At 41.6% G+C, this 16,787-nt stretch overlaps 2 protein-coding genes across 10 annotated transcripts in view; one reads left to right on the top strand and one right to left on the bottom strand.

The window, feature by feature from the left end:
* Nucleotides 1-7,048, bottom strand: part of LOC121179718 (inositol 1,4,5-trisphosphate receptor type 1) — a 66,220-nt gene extending 59,172 nt beyond the window's left edge. For all 6 annotated transcript variants that reach the window (XM_041034696.1, XM_041034698.1, XM_041034699.1 and 3 more), the window contains exons 1-3: nt 6,918-7,048; nt 5,770-5,884; nt 3,156-3,226 (exon numbers count right to left, since the gene is read on the bottom strand). In XM_041034696.1, the coding sequence (XP_040890630.1) occupies nt 3,156-3,226; nt 5,770-5,861 (163 nt within the window). In that variant the 5' untranslated portion in view covers nt 5,862-5,884; nt 6,918-7,048. The remainder of the gene's footprint in view (nt 1-3,155; nt 3,227-5,769; nt 5,885-6,917) is intronic.
* sumf1 (sulfatase modifying factor 1) lies at nt 6,266-14,891 on the top strand. Of its 4 annotated transcripts, none has more exons than XM_041034703.1 (10): nt 6,266-6,370; nt 7,673-7,879; nt 8,993-9,166; nt 9,358-9,432; nt 10,456-10,538; nt 10,757-10,879; nt 11,003-11,117; nt 13,481-13,594; nt 13,677-13,736; nt 14,618-14,891. In XM_041034703.1, exons 1-10 carry the CDS (start codon nt 6,296-6,298, stop codon nt 14,717-14,719), a joined length of 1,128 nt encoding a protein of 375 aa, XP_040890637.1. In that variant the 5' UTR covers nt 6,266-6,295; the 3' UTR covers nt 14,720-14,891. The 4 variants fall into 4 exon arrangements, with proteins under 4 accessions (XP_040890637.1, XP_040890641.1, XP_040890640.1 ...); XM_041034707.1 differs by lacking the exon at nt 6,266-6,370 and adding an exon at nt 6,415-6,465; XM_041034706.1 differs by lacking the exon at nt 6,266-6,370 and adding an exon at nt 6,907-7,011.
* The last annotated feature ends 1,896 nt before the right edge of the window (nt 14,892-16,787 follow it).

The raw sequence follows: 16,787 nt of genomic DNA, 5'->3' as shown, positions 1-16,787 counted from the left end.
TGCTAAAGGACACCCAGAGGACTCAAATTAGAAGTTCCCAAAGAAGTTTGGAGGAAAAAACTACAGATATGTAAGCACACTCAGCACTCACGCACTCCACTGTTTGTTGATGTTTAAACAGGGCAAAAACCTGTTTCTTTTTGGTTTAATAATGTTTCACACTTCTCAAGAATTATCTATGGCAGCTTTTAATACTTCCTCATCCGACCAGAGGAACAACTCGTACCACGTACAGGACGTACTCACATCACTCTATTTCCTTATTATTGTAAAGTTATTTAAGTTATTGATTTCTGTTATTTGTTGTTGTGATCAGACAACATCAGTGTGGCACTTCATCAGAAAAGGCAAGTACAACAGGAGGGACCTTTTTTTTTTTTTTTTACTGCAGATATTTTAGTATATACTATAGTGTTCTAAAGTCGCCCTTCGATTTGCGTATAATGGTGCAACGTATGGCATCATTTCCTGTTGCTTTCTTCTATCCTAAATGAAAAAAAAAACAAAAAAAACAGTACAATGTAAATATTTTACTGAAGACAGTTTGACATGTCACAGTAGGACAAGCACAGATATAAATCATGACATTAATGATGACTGAATTCCACTTAGCTGCTTCAGTTTCAGGGTCCTGGTATTGTGTATGTTGTATCAAACTGGGACACACATTTGACATATCACAGCAGACAAAAAGCACAAGGGGATGTAATAACATTAGTGATGGCTCACTGGGATAGACAGAGCCACAGCTCTGAACAGAACTGACACAGCTTGATGGAATGCAGCTATCGTTCATTTTATTAATTAAACCTGTGTTTGACAAGTCATAATGTCTACTGTGAATAAAAAAGGGACTGTAGATAGATTTGTTAAGTCAGTTGCAGATGTCCTGATGTGGCAATGCCAAATTAAGTGTTGCCATTTTAAAGGGCTACTCCAGCAATTTAGCATTGCACTTCTATGAAGCTGAAGGACTTGAGAGACAGATTAAAAAGAAGGGTCAAAACAGAAGCAGCAGGGCCTGAGATATCCTGACTTTTAACCCATTGTATTGTGCTACCTTCACCTCTTCCTGCCTCTTTTGGTCATGACCAGCTGACATTTAAGAGCACTTATAGTGTATCTTCAAGTGTGCTATAGAGCCAGTATCTCTTGTTTTAGCCACAACTTCATGTTTTCATGTTGCGTTCTGTTGCACAGATATTGAAAAAAAAAAAAGAAAAGGTTAAGGCAGGTCAAAATTACTGCAACATATATGTCCGACAATTAAAAGATTAACAATTAAAAGAACAATTTGGTGAAGGCGTTTAGTGTCCTGCAGTGGGTCAGATTTAGAACAGGACTTTTCCTCTGAGTGAACAGTACTGATGAGTTTTATCAGTGAGTCGAGGGAAAACTGAGCGTGGGAGGACGGAAGATTAAATGAGGCAAAGTGATTAGTGAAAGCCTTCCTGTCTAAGTGAGCCAATAGGCAGCTGCTTCACTACAATCACACGTTTAGTGCCAAAAATAGTTGTGCAAACAATTATAATTAAATCTACAAAGAATTCTGATCCTGAATGATAAAAATTCTCTCTGGTCCCTTAGATACAGACATTACTCTCCAAGTCCAGACACGATACTAAGGATGCTACTATATCAGAATAAATTTCATAAATTTAGAGGCCTGTTTACAATAGAGAGAGATGAACACAATGATGCTAAGTAAACTGCAAAATAGATGTTTATGTTTGGGTGGGTGGCGGTCCTCAGGGTTTGGATGGGAACCTACAGTTGTTAGACAAGTTGTGACACTGCTAGCATGTTTTCTGCCCATTCTTTCCAACTCTTTGTGTAGGCCTAGGGAATCGTCCATGTCTTCTACACACACAGCACCAGAGATAAAGAGACAGAGACTCGTCTTTCATGTTCCTGCAGGCGTGGAGGTATCGGTCTGCACTCTGTGTTTATCGTAACCTGTCCTGGGACACCAGACACCCACTAAAGAGCTGAACTATGTGGGTCACTGCTAACATCAAAGTTTTATACTTTCTAAATAGAGTACAATCTTCTTTAAACCCTTGAGAGAGCAGATAGCATCCGAAATTCAAAGTGTGAGAGTGTACTCATGGAACACATGCTATCTAACACAGTTCAAAGCCAGACTGATAATTTTTAAAATCAAGCTGATTTACACTGCAAAAAGCCAAAGGATTTGACATGTCTACAGCCATAAAAGGACTACAAAGCAACAGTGTGAAGTTTTTCGAAACCTATATTTTTGTGGTTGCAACTAATGCTGTCATAGATCAATCTGCCAATTATTTTCTCAATTAATCATCTGCTCTACGTAATGTCAGAAAAGTATAAAAATGTCATTGACAATTTCAGAAAGCCCTTAAAATACAAAGTTAAAAAGACATTAAAAATGCATGAAAATGGCATGCTTAGCTTATATAGATCCAAAACTGTTAAACTTGTAGAGGAACCTTTTGACTTGAAATTTAAAACAATGCATAACAAGAATTTCCTCATACATGACTTCTTAGGAAATCAAACATTATTTATCTACCAAAGGTAGATAAATCAAGTATTTGCTCAGCAGGATCAAGACAAGGTAATACTTTTCAGATTTTGTGCAAGAACCTGTGGTGTGTACTACAAGAACATTCAATGCACTCATACTCTGTCGGGTAAGGCCTCTCCCCAGAGATATAGACCTCCAGCCTGAGAACTGAGGGTCATGAGTTCTACTTCCTGTATGAGAGCTAAATATAGTGGGTTCACCCAAAGAGGCATCTCAAGGCTTTTGTTTGGAAAGCAGCTTTTTAAGTGTGCTGTTTTCCAACAAAGCAACATCAGAGCTGATTCTCTCCATCTGTCTCTACCTCCACCACAGACGAGGTGCGCGAGCAAGCACACACAGCTATAAATACATGCACGGATGCAGAAGCACGTACGCGCGCACAAACACACACACACACACCATTAACACTGTCAAAGGCAGTCCTGTTTGAAGTCCAGTGGGCAGAGATATTGTGGCTGTCACCAAAGAAACACAGCATAACACATTCAGCAGAGTCTCTCACAGAGCCCACAGTATAAACAGAGAGCAGTTAGTGTGATGATGTCAGGCCCCAAGAGGACAAGGGGAGTTGACTCTCTCTGTCTCTTACCTCTGAACTTCTTTGGAGGGTTGTTGAGGTCCCCCGCGTCAGGCTGGACGACGCAGCGGTCATCCACCAAGCTGTGAACATAAACACATAAAAACACCATTAACCACATGCAGGTAGGGTACAGTACACACACACTCCTGACAACCAGTCAGCTTGTGTTCTGTGTTTTGGATATCTGTGGTTTTTGTGTGTGCGTGCGTGTGTTTTAATCCATTGTGAATATTTTTGCAAGTACATTATGTAGATTTTGTTTCATGGCAGATAAAAGCCAACCCCTGATGACACAGACAGCCGCCTGGTTTTCATAATAAACTAAGGCTGAAAGTAATGATTATTTTTGTTATTCTGGAGCTGAAATGACAGGTAGAATAATCAACTATTCAATCCACATAAGGTTAATCTGTAATCATTTTGATGATCAGATTTAATCAGAAATGACAAAATGTGTTTCCTTAGTCTTCTGTGACGGTAAATTGAACATGTTTGGTGTTTAGAGTGTTGGCCGGACAAAATGAGACCTGTGTGGTGACATTTTACTGACCAAATGATTAACTGATTAATGAAGAAAACAATCAGATCATCCAATAGTTAAAATAATCAAATAATAATTAGTTGAACCTTTAATTCCAGCCTGATCCCTCTCTGAATTATGTTTTGATAAACTGATTGTTTAAAATGAACTGAGCTGAATCGAACAGACTGGAATGACAGACAAGCAGTGAGTTTAAGCTTTGGCATATTTGCTTGATAAATTACTTAAATGATCAACTAATTATCAAAATGGTGTTGATTAATGTTTTGCTAATCGATTTAATCAACTACTCAGCCAGAATTCTCAGCATGATAATAAGGTGTCACAAACAGACGTATTGAGATGTATTGAGACTGTTGTTTTACTCCTGTATCCGAGCTGTTGAACGCCACTGCATCTCTATATAATCTCTTCGTATTCGTGTGTGAGCTGGTTTGTCTGTGTTTAAAAAAAATTCTCTGGTGTTTCCCAGTTTCATTCAGAGCTCTCACACATGTTTACTCTCCCACTTCACACAATAATGAAATAATTCTGGATTAGATGACCTATCGGCAAGTTGAAGTTTCTGGTGACAAATTTAGCTTTTACTGGCTTAGAATAACACTTGTCTGGACACCGGCCAAATCCCACATTCATTTCAGGCGTTTTTTCCCGGGGGAATGTCTACAGTTGTCCAAACAGACCTGTCCACTCCTCTCTGTACACCTCAAAGAACAAGGTTCTCCAGACTTAGATTAAAAAAAAAAAAAGTTGAAATATGTAGGAAGAAGAAATTATACAATATATGTGTGTGCTGTCATCTGCATGCATATAACTTGCTAATCCCTCTTGTAGTGGTCAGTGATTAACACGAGTTTAATAGTTACACATCTGAACGAACAAGACATGCTGCAGGATCAGAGTACAAAAGCAGCATTTTTAACATTTTTCGCCTTTAATTTGCTCACAGATGCCCCACTCCAGGGACCAAACAGGAGCCGAGAATGCTGCTCAGCAGGACAAGTTATAATGCTCAAAGAGTTTTTCTCTCTTTTCTCTCTTCTCAGTACAGTTTCTTCCTCTAAGGGCAGAAAATTTGGAGAATGCTGCTGTGTTGGTGGTTGTGTGTAGCTCAAAGCCAAAACTGTCATGGCAGTTGTAAATACGTGCGCTTGTATGTGTACGAGTGTGTGTGTGTGTGTGTGTGTGTGTGTGTGTGTGTGTGTGTGTGTCCATGGGATGCACTGGAACTCGAGAAAGGCCACAATGTCTCTATAGTGACTCAGTCTTTGCTGTAGGCCATTCCATTTTTCAAGAGAAAGGGGGGTGGAGGGGGAGGTCCTGGATACTGAGCTGACAGCTGATAGCATAACTGATGCTAGACACCATTTACAGTACCTTTATAGAGATATCTTGTGGTTTCTACTAGCAAAGTCTTAATGCAAGCTTTCTGTTACTGCCCTGTTTATATTCAGAGAAGAAGAGGAAAGGTTAAATGCAAGGTAAGCTAAAGGACTCTAAGGTTAAAAATTCACGATCAAAGCGCATATTACTCTTAGAAAATCAGCAGCTGTTCTATTGTGTTCCAAACATGATGTAGATGAATATGAAGGAAAACCACACAATACTGCTTCCACTGTGTGGGTAGAATGAGTGGCTTGTAAATAGAGATTTACCATTGGTGTTGAGTATCGTACACAACACCACCTCAGCGTTTCTTCCTCTAACTGTGCCCTTCACACCCACTCCTGCCATACTCTCACAATCACACAATCTTTATCATTAACTGTGCATTTGTTGCCCCTACATTTCCGTTTCTCCCAGCACTAACAGTGGTGGGGTCAGCTGTGGTCAAAGCACCTCTTCCACCCAAGGCCACCCTCTGTTTTGTGGGTGCCTGTGATGCATGCAAACAAATGTTCATCAGTCGCACACATAAATAGGATGAGAAGGGAAAGCTCTTTCTGATCGCACCAAAATTTATGTCTAACTAAATCTACCTTTATAAGTGTGATTTCCTTCCCTCCAAATGTTGCTCAGCTTGCAGAGAGAAGTGGGAAGCAGGCTTATACACACAATGTTCAGCCAGTGAGATGGACTTACCCCAGGGTGCTGATGAAACCGTTGGTGGATCCCTCTGCATACAGGGAGCAGATGTCCCCAATATGTAGGAAGCTGGACATCTTATCCGACATGTTGGACACACAGTAGGGAACACCTGCAGCAGAAGAAAGAGAAGAGGTCCAAATTTCTCACTCTGTGTTCTGCACATTAGAAATTTAAGTTTAGAAGTTCTAATCCAAAAAAAAAAAAAGCTGAAACATCCTTATGTTGACAGTGATCTCCAATTACATTCATTTAGCTTCACCTGCGTATGCAAATATGATGAGAGCAATATATTCACCCAATATCCATACGCAGACTCGTGCAGCTGCAGAGCTCCCAGTTAGGTGGCAGTGCGAGTTTTAAATGACAGTGTTTCCTGAGAGAGGTCGCGACTACACTGAAACCACTGTCTGTCTGTGTGGATTTGCATAGCTGCAGGAAAAAAAATTCTCTGTTTGGTGCAACTGTAACCTGTTTGCATTAGTATGTTGAGGCTCAGGACTCAACAGTTAATGATTAGGAGATGCAGCTATACCAGGAAGGCAACAGGTCATCGCCGCAGAAGAGGATATGTGGGCACTGCAGGTTCACCACTCAGGTCATCTGCCTACTTTTGAAGCACTACCTCTCACTGAGGTCGATTAATCATTTTTAAAAATGAACTATTTACGGCGGATTTGGCGGCCGACTGCTGTAAGCTTAAACTAATGACATAAATGTGGAAATTGTCAGCTATCTTGCAGAAAAAGTGTCGCATCCTCCTCGCTGCCCTGTTTTCTAACCTCAAAAAACAAAAACAAAACAAAACAAAACAAAACAAAACAAAACAAAAAAACCCACGAAACTTGAATAAGCGCGTCCAGCGATGGCAGGCTGTCATTTTACACGGCATCCGCAATCACACCGTGGTTTTAGACAGCAGTCCGATACATGTTGTTTTGGCTTTTGTTTTGTTTTTTCTTTGGTCACAACTGTGTAATCGAGTGCATCACAAGCATCGGTCATGAGCCGTGAGCGTTTTGTTAACCATGTAAGGAGAGCGGACTAAAAAAGCTTGTTCTCCGCTGCGAGGAAAAAGAGGAGATAGAGATCGGAAGAGAGGAAGACAGGATGGTAAACTGAACAAGTTGTGCGCTCAACTTTACCTCGGCTGTGGGAAACGCTCGGTTGTTCAGGTTTCTGTGGAGCATCTAAGATAACATGACTGTGGCTCTCTTCTCCTCTCCTATCCTGTCGAGGGTGAGATCCAGCCGTCAGCGACTGCAGTAATCCAGGGTTTCTTTCTTTTTTTTTCCTGACAGCTCTATCACCTTTCCGCGCCTGTCGGTGCTCCGGGGCTGGGCTCACTGAGGCAGGCAGCGCGCACACACACACACTGGCTGTGGCTGAGCTGCTTTGGCTCGCTGCCACCTCTTCTTCTCCTCAAGCGGCCGTAGTGTTGATAGCTGGGAAATGATGTCCATGTGGTCCCATCCTTTACCACCAAGGGAACCAGAACTGTTATTATCACCACTGCCACCCCCACTGCAGTGCTTTGATTTATTTGGTGCAAAAAAAATAAATAAATAAACTGAAATAAACTGTCACACAGCAACACATTGGTGGTTTTGGTTAAACACGTACTTGAATAAAGTGGGGGGGGATATACACATTTGCAATGTGTATATGTGTATATACAAATATGTGTGGATTAATAGAAACATACAGCAAATATTCACTTCGGGTAGGAAAGAGTTAGGTTTGGGTCCTGCAGCCAGCTGACTGACCACGTGACTTTGCGGAAGTAGGAGTATCAACAACATGAGTAGGGCTGGAGCTTGAGCCGCTTCTTGCAAGAATGGTTCGCTGTTTTGTTTTGTTATTCATCTTTGGGTGTGTAAATAAAGTTGCATGTCTTCAGAGTTCATGCGGGGCCGAGCAGGACGTCGCGGCCCCGCAGGGAGCAGCGGGCTGCGGCTGTGAAAACCTGAAGAGAGCCGCTGCTGCTGCTGCGGAGCCCGTGGAGGACAGGAGGACGGCTTCAGGAGAGTCAGCCGTCAAATACTCCAGAGGCGCCAACGAGAGGCTGCCTGAGGCTCAGGAAGATGAGAAGAAAATACAGAGTAAGGTGAGCGGGGTCTTCTGTCATGTGAACACCAATCAACTTCCTTCTTTGCCTTTATTGGACAAGAGAGAAGAGAGGAGTGACCACATGACCACGGGGTTTGGGATTTTTAAATGCTTTTCTGAAAGATCACAACTTTAAAATAATTTAGTTTCTGAAAAGCTGCCAGTGTGGTGACTTGCTGCATGTTGTGACTGCTCTTGCAGTACAAGTTTATATATATACTTTTCCCAAGTCTAGTCTTATCCAGTAAGTATATTTACTTGGCAGTTGCCCTGCTAAGTGCCCATAAGCAAGACAGTATACTTTATCAAACAAAAGGGCTCACATTTTAAGTCAAAAGTTACTCCATAGCTGCTATTTCACAGGTTCCCCCTCTTTAGTTTGGTGCACAGTAATTTGGGCCTCCGTGGATCATGGCGTGAATATTCTGACTTTGAACAGAAAGTGGGGAATTTAGTGAATCCATGGCTCTACATTTCTGACAGACTAGTCTCCAACAGTTGCTTAAACCTGCTTTTGTTTCAGACTGTTTCAGAGAATGGCCCTGTGATTGATATAAGCAGACTATTGTCTTCTATTTCCTTGTTCACCCTTATTCTCAGAAAGCGCAGTGTGCTTTATGCTCCGCTTAGTCAGCAAGTTCTACCTATGAGATGGTTATTTTTGGCATTGATTAAGGTCTCAGTTAGGGTTTTGGCAATCCCAGTGAAGAAGTCTGACTGCTTCTCAGTCAGCTCAGGACATGGAAGTTCCCTTTGCCCTTGAAAACCTCAGATAATATTACACGACAGGCCCTGTGCAGCACACAGGTAACCAAAGATAGGTGATATCTGGTGTTGCAGTTTAAGACAAACTGAAAGAAAAATAGCATTGTTCAAGAAATGCTTAAGAAATGCTTGCCAAGTTGCTATAGCCAATGCACCTTTTTCTTGCTGTTGATATTGCATCCTAATTGTATTATGTACTCTCTGAGCTATCTTTACACTCAGATGAGATTAAGCTGCCAGCCTTTTCAAAGATTCATAATCCTTTTAATTCTGTAACCTTCTTCCTCAAACCTTTATTTTGATTTTATTTAGATTATTATTTAGATTTATCTTCTCTTGGATACAGATGGTGCTGATTTCTGGAGGAGAATTCCTGATGGGTACGGACAACCCCAGCATCCCTGCAGACGGAGAAGGCCCTCAGAGGCTAGTGTACGTGGACTCCTTCTACATGGACATCCAGGAAGTCACTAACAGGCAGTTCCAGAGCTTTGTCAGTGCCACAGGATATGTTACTGAGGTATGTGATAATCACAGTGTGTCTAAGACTAAACCATGGGATGCATTGTTGGATTAATTAAAAATCAGTTGAATCAAGCAAACCAATCAGTAACCAGCATGAAAGCAAATGTTTGGCAGTAGTTATTGTAATGTTTTTAGGGTCAATAGGCATCATCTTTACTAATAATATTTTTATCCGTCCTCTTTTAGGCAGAGAAATTTGGAGACTCATTTGTATTTGAGGGAATTTTGAGCGACACAGTCAAGAATCAAATCACCCAAGCAGTAAGTATGATTATCCAACAGTCGACTTGCCCGTACAACTCACTTTTTCTTACGCTGCATCAGTAGTGAAGTGTTGTAGAAAGATCTCAGACATGGGTACACTTTGAATTTTAGCTTGTCTTTCTCCACACTTCACAACAGAGACAAACCAGGACACAGTCTCACACACACACACACACACGTTTACACATACTCACACCACACGCAGCCATGTAATCGCTCACAGATGAACACTCACTCCTTTGTAGTTGTCATGGAAACTTGGAGCATTCAGGCTAGGGGGAAAAGTTCACACACTTTGTTTTTTAAGTTGGACAGAGTCTCTGCTTCCTGCTTTTAGTATCTACCTATCTATCTATCTATCTACAAATTTCTCTTCACTTTGCCTCTCTTGGTTTTCTTAAAGATTTTGGCTTATTTTGTATGAACCAGCACATGTGTAGGTTGCTGGTAGTAAGAGTTATGTACTTTGAATATTCCAATAATATTTATTACAAATGTTGGAGGAAATACATATATGTTACACCCACTTTATTCTATTGACAATCTGTAAATGCCTGGACTTCATCCGACCATAATTTATTTGAACTCTTTAGAGTACTATAGGTGCACTAAGCCTCTTTCTGGAAAACCTTCAAAGAGCCAGCCTCAGGCCGCACGTATTTTTGGCTTTACATAGACATGAAGACATATTCTACAGTTTTTTAAGAGTCTTGTGAATGTTCACAGATTGGTTGCAAGAGGCCCAAGCACAGCAGGCCTCCCATAGACGAAAGCCAGACAGCGGGGAATTTACTGCTTCATCTCAGCTGTCATATGCAGCCTGATCATGTGGCTGAGAGGGTGCTGTGTGCCCATTAGTCCGATAATACTAGAAACCATTAGCACTGTTGCAGTACACTAAAGAGTAGTAAAAAGTATAGATGAACCCTGAAGAGTGTATGTAAGAGATTGAGCAAGAGTATAAAAGAAGAATATCGGATATCAGTGTGTAACCACTGTTACCCATTATCTTGTTATCAGGTGGCTGCTGCCCCCTGGTGGCTTCCAGTCAAAGGGGCCAGCTGGAGACACCCCGAGGGTCCAGACTCCAACATCAAAGACAGGTTGAAACACACTGTACTTAATATACTAAAAGCTTCATAATGCTTTCAAGAATATCCTTTGTCCTCTGTGTCAGTATTGCATCTCAATCTCACAGCAAGCCTTTATTTTCTTTCAGTTTTTTCTTTTTAATTTAGTTATATCTTTTGGCAAAAACAAGCAGCAATAAATGAAAGAGGAGCTTAGTAATTAACTTTAAACCTGTTTTTGTTTTTTGCAGACTGGACCATCCTGTTCTACATGTGTCCTGGGCAGATGCTGTCGCCTACTGCTCCTGGGCCAACAAGAGACTTCCTACAGAGGCAGAATGGGAGTATGCCTGCAGGAGCGGCCTGAAAGACAGGTATGATATTTACTCATTATGCGAATATGAAATATTACAATGAATGTGCAAGTGCTGCTGTCTTCATACACGTTTGTACTTTGTCCTATGTCAATTTTCTTTTATTCTGCTCCTACTGGTAAGGCTTTACCCCTGGGGAAACAAGTTGAACCCAAAAGGACAACACTACGCCAACCTCTGGCAGGGGGATTTCCCCAACCATAACTCTGGAGAGGATGGGTTCATCAAAACCTCACCAGTAAGTTGAACAAACAAGTATGGAGAGTGCCATAGTTTGGGTGTGTTAAAGACATGTGATATTTCAGGTTAGGGAGGAGAAAGAGTGACAGTGTGAGGCATTGTCACAGAACTTGGAACAGACTTATAATTGAGCCGCTGCCTATAGAATGTACAGGAAATGAAAGGTGCTGGAGATAAGAGCTCATTTCAGAAGTTGATAGAGTCATACTGGTAGCTTGCAGTTTGCAGAGATCAAATGAATAACCATTAGATATTACATTAGATAATATTAATTCAATCTCATCCTTCAGTGGGGAGGGCCGGGGAGGGGGAACTTGGGAAGTATCAGTGATGAATGTATGCACTCAGATTCTCAGAAGGGTATGAGCTGCTGAAAGGAAACTGTCCTCCAATCTGCATCTCACAATCTGAAAATACAGGTATATTTACATTTCACTTGTTACATACTGTATATAAATAATACTATACAATCATTTCAGCGCACCGTTCTTTTTTTCGTTTACTGATGTCTGATTTAAGCAGCTGCACAATGGAAAACAGTTTAAGTGGCATGTGAGACAATAGAAAAAAGAATGAGGGGAAAAACAGATGAGACTAAATGTTAATTCAGACCGCCAACAAAATGATCTGTACGTGAGTCAGTTCCAAGAAAATTCCCTCAGAGTCACAAGCTCATTCTGGTAATCATAACAACAATGCACATACAGCACAGCAGTGCATACAGACATAGATAAATAGATGGTTAGATTCTTTATTGTCCTTTTTTCTAGGAAATTTGTTGCCACACACTGTGCAAAGGCTCATATAAACACATAGGTTACATAAATACAATATACTCCCAACGTAACTACACTGAACCATACATACAGGATACATCCACATTTATACACACATACGTGTATATATATGTAGCACCTCTACACCTGATAGAGTTAGGTAGAGTTGACAATACTCCAGTCATAGTGTGCCCATTTCCAGGCCAGGGATCTGTATCTGCAACCTGATGGAAGCAGTGTGAAGAATGGGTTTAGGTGGGTGTCTAAGGTCCTGTGCAATGGTACGTGCTTTGCGTGTGATGGCTTTGGTGTCGAGGTCTGAGAGGTTGGGGGTGGAGAGGCCGATAATTTTAGAGGCATTGTGTGTGATGTGTAGGAGTTCTTTTTTTATATTGGAGGCAGATAACATGTTTTACAAACGGCGGGAACAATAGAGGTGAATGGGTTGAAGTATGTTTTTGTAAAGCAGCAGCAGCAGCAGGAGGTGGGGGGGGGGGGGGGGGGGGGGGGGGGGCAACAGAAAGTGCTTTGAGTTTGCGGATGGCAGAGAATCTTTGTTGGCAGCGTTTATGGATGTCAGTGGTGTGTTTATCAAAGCCCGGTTTATTGTCCAGGGTGAGCCCAAGGCATTTGAAGCCCTCCACCATCTCAGCAGTTTCATTATTGGTGCAGGTGCAGTCATGGGAGTGCGAAAGTGTTAATTAACAGTTCTTTTTCTTTGTTACATTCAGCTGCAGGTAATTGTTCATGTACCACTGTGTGAACAAGCAGATGGATGACAGCCTAGTGGAGTTATTGTCATCAAAAAGTGCAAATATGACCCCATCATCTGAGTATTTGCAGTACGTAGTGAGGAGTGATGGGCTGACACAGTCTTTGTGTATAGGGTAGGCAGGAAACAGCTTGGGACGCAATGTTGTGGGGCTCTGCTGGTAGTGATGGAGGGTGGGGATGTTACTGTGCCCACTCTAACTGCGGTCTGTGGAAAGTTGTGCACCCAGTGAATGTGAATTGGAAGGATGTTGCGTTGATGGAGTTTCCTGATCATCTGGTGGTGCTGGATGGTGTCAAAAGCAGAACTGAAATCAATGTAGAGGAGTCTGGCGAAGTTGCCAGTTGTGTAGCTGTTCTAGGAGGCAATGAAGGAGTCATATCTCAGCATCCTCAGTCCTCCTTTTGGCCTTATAAGCAAACTGATAGGAGTCCCACTGTGGTCTCACAATTGGAAGGACGATGTTAAGCACCAGAGTTTCCAGAGTTGTAGCAGATCCTCACAGCAGAAATTTAGGTGTAGGTGAGTCTGTTGTTGCCGCAAAACTCAGATAGTAACGCACAGCTATCCCTGGTGATGATCCATGGGGTAATAAATACAAGCCAGGCAGCTTTGTGCCATTTAGTCATCATAGCAACAGGCACTGACTACTGCATACAATACGTGCCCCAAATGCAGAGAACAATCCATAGGGCTTACACATCTTCCACGCTTTCATAAGAAACAACAGCATTTCTCATAGTTTTGTCCTAATAAAATTCTTAATTAGAACCTGCATTAATGTGCATTAATAATTTTCTCCATATCCTACAGGTGATGTCCTTTCCTGCTAATGGCTTTGGTCTGTATGACATGGTAGGGAACGCATGGGAATGGACCTCAGACTGGTGGACTGTTCATCACACCACAGACCAGCAACACAACCCAGTAAGAACACATTACCTCGAAGCGTTTGAGTTTTCCCAGGTTTAGTGTGGCTCTGACATCTCCTCATCCTTCTGTCTTTCAGAAAGGTCCTCCTTCAGGCACAGACAAAGTGAAGAAGGGAGGGTCATATATGTGCCACAAGGTGAAGAAGACAATTATTTTCTACAGATTTAATCAAAAGATCAAGTTCAAAATCTATCTTGTTGGAAGTGATAGATTAGATTAGATTAGATTAGAAATGCTAATATGGATGCTTAATGACATGAGAACTATCGAGGGGGCTTATTTGGTAGATAGATTTCATGGGCAGCGGGGTGTTTTATGATGAGAGTGGATCAGTGAAAGCAAAACAGCTCTCGCTAGAGGTGCAAACATGTTATAGCAAGTATCAAAACAAGACAACAACAGCTCTGACCGGCATTTGTAGAGAGTATGGAAGCTCTCTATTACTCCCCATCTGTTTGATTACAAATGGAAAATGCAGCCTCTCTCTTATTCCTGTCTTTTCCTCTTCATACAATATGTGAGGATAAAGTAGTTTCTGTGCTAGTGCATGCACTTTTAAGACACTTGAAAAATGTGAAAATTTCATAATGTTCTTGGAGAGTACAAGAAAACTCATACCAAATATGGTTCATTTGCTTTATCTGCAACACCATTTGAGCCGCCCACTAACGTCCATTGCAGTTTGTTTGCCAACAGCATTGGTTGCCATGGGAATGTAACTAATTGCATTCAAAATAAGTCCTAAGCACAGAGGTCTGTTTGTTTCATATGAATAAACCATGTGAGGGAGGAGAGGACAACAGTTTGAGATGCTTGGTGAATATGCACAAACAGGCTCGATATGGGGTGAATAAAAAAGTTCTCAAAGCATTAAATGGTGGCTAAACTAAACTAAACTGCTCACTGTGTGATTGTCTCCATAGTTTGTGTTTTTTTCTTTTTGAAACACTGTTACAATTCCTGAGAAAATTCATTCACTGACAATAAATTTCCCTCTTTTTTTCCCCCTTCCTCCAGTCTTATTGTTACAGATACCGATGTGCGGCCCGAAGCCAGAACACACCAGACAGCTCAGCCTCTAATCTTGGCTTTCGCTGTGTCTCTCAGGAGAAACTGTGACCTGACCTGCTTGTCTTGAACACAGGGTCCCTTATTCCAGCTGCTCTCTAACCCCAGTGTTGGATGCAGGGAGAACCAATGGAATCAGTATTTGAATTTGATAGTGAGGTTAATTATCTGCCTTCGCATTAGCATGATTTAAAAGGGAAAAAAAAAGACAGAGGCCCTCAAACAGTTTGTAGAATATGTCCTACACTGCTGCAGATATTGTCAGAACTCTTAACATTTAAAACTTTATTTTCTCAGACTGAATAGAAAACATTGTTTTCTATGAAAATGTTGTCTAGTATCTGTTCTCTTTACACCTCTGAGTGGGGAGAGAGACCTGAATAACTCAAGTCATTGTCTCTGCTTGGGTCATATAACAATTCAGCAGCAAAGATCAGTGGGGTCTTGGAAATGTGAAAAGAAATCTTTACAATTTTGTTGGTTGTCATTATCAGCTTAAGACTGGTTGAAATAAAGACTGAAAGTCTGTTCTTACTGTTTTGCTGTAAAATTATTGTTAAATGTTTTGTATATTTAATAATTTAAAATAAAGCACAGTTATACTGAATTGTATATGCATGGAAGACTTTAGGTTTGGTTAACTGATGCAAAAAATCTCAGTGGCACTTCATGTCTACCTCCATGACATACTGAACAAATTTAATATGTATGACATCCACCAGAGGGCAGTAAAAGCTCTATCTATCCATCTATCCACCTATCTGTCCGTCTGTCTCTGTATACAGTGGGTACGGAAAGTATTCAGACCCCCTTAAATTTTTCACTCTGTTATATTGCAGCCATTTTATAAAATCACATTCACGAAAGTTCATTTTTTCCCTCATTAATGTACACACAGCATCCCATATTGACAGAGAAACACGAAATTGCTGAAATTTTTGCAGATTTATTAAAAAAGAAAAACTGAAATATCACACGGCCATAAGTATTCAGACCCTTTGCTCAGTATTTAGTAGAAGCACCCTTTTGAGCTAATACAGCCATGAATCTTTTTGGGAATGATGAAACAAGTTTTACACACCTGGATTTGGGGATCCTCTGCCATTCCTCCTTGCAGATCCTCTCCAGTTCTGTCAGGTTGGATGGTGAATGTTGGTGGACAGCCATTTTCAGGTCTCTCCAGAGGTGCTCAATTGAGTTTAAGTCAGAGCTCTGGCTGGGCCATCCAGTTGTCCTGAAGCCACTCCTTTGTTATTTAAGCTGTGTGCTTAGGGTCATTGTCTTGTTGGAGGGTGAACCTTTGGCCCAGTCTGAGGTCCTGAGTACTCTGGAGAAGGTTTTCGTCCAGGATGTCCCTGTACTAGGCCGCATTCATCTTTCCTTCGATTGCAACCAGTCGTCCTGTCCCTGCAGCTGAAAAACACCCCCACAACATGGTGCTGCCACCACCATGCTTCACTGTTGGGACTGTATTGGACAGGTGATGAGCAGTGCCTGGTTTTCTCCACACATATCGCTTAGAATTAAGGCCAAAAAGTTCTATCTTGGTCTCATCAGACCAGAGAATCTTATTTCTCACCATCTGTTTTTTAGCAAACTCCATGCAGGCTTTCATGTGTCTTGCACTGAGGAGAGGCTTCCGTCGGGCCACTCTGCCATAAAGCCCCGACTGGTGGAGGGCTGCAGTGATGGTTGACTTTCTAGAACTTTCTCCCATCTCCTGACTGCATGTCTGGAGCTTAGCCACAGTGATCTTTGGGTTCTTCTTTACCTCTCTCACCAAGGCTCTTCTCCCCCGATTGCTCAGTTTGGCCGGACGGCCAGCTCTAGGAAGAGTTCTGGTCATCCCAAACGTCTTCCATTTAAGGATTATGGAGGCCACTGTGCTCTTAGGAACCTTAAGTGCAGCAGAAATGTTTTTGTAACCTTGGCCAGATCTGTGCCTTGCCACAATTCTGTCTCTGAGCTCTTCAGGCAGTTCCTTTGACCTCATGGTTCTCATTTGCTCTGACATGCTGTAAGGTCTTATATAGACAGGTGTGTGGCCTTCCTAATCAAGTCCATCAGTATAATCAAACACAGCTGGACTCCAATGAAGATGTAGAACCATCTCAAGGAT

Source organism: Toxotes jaculatrix, chromosome 3 (assembly GCF_017976425.1).
Source record: "Toxotes jaculatrix isolate fToxJac2 chromosome 3, fToxJac2.pri, whole genome shotgun sequence".
In the NCBI taxonomy this organism is placed as follows: Eukaryota; Metazoa; Chordata; class Actinopteri; family Toxotidae; genus Toxotes; species Toxotes jaculatrix.
Note: the sequence above shows the minus strand (reverse complement) of the source record. Positions and strands in the feature narration are given on the sequence as shown.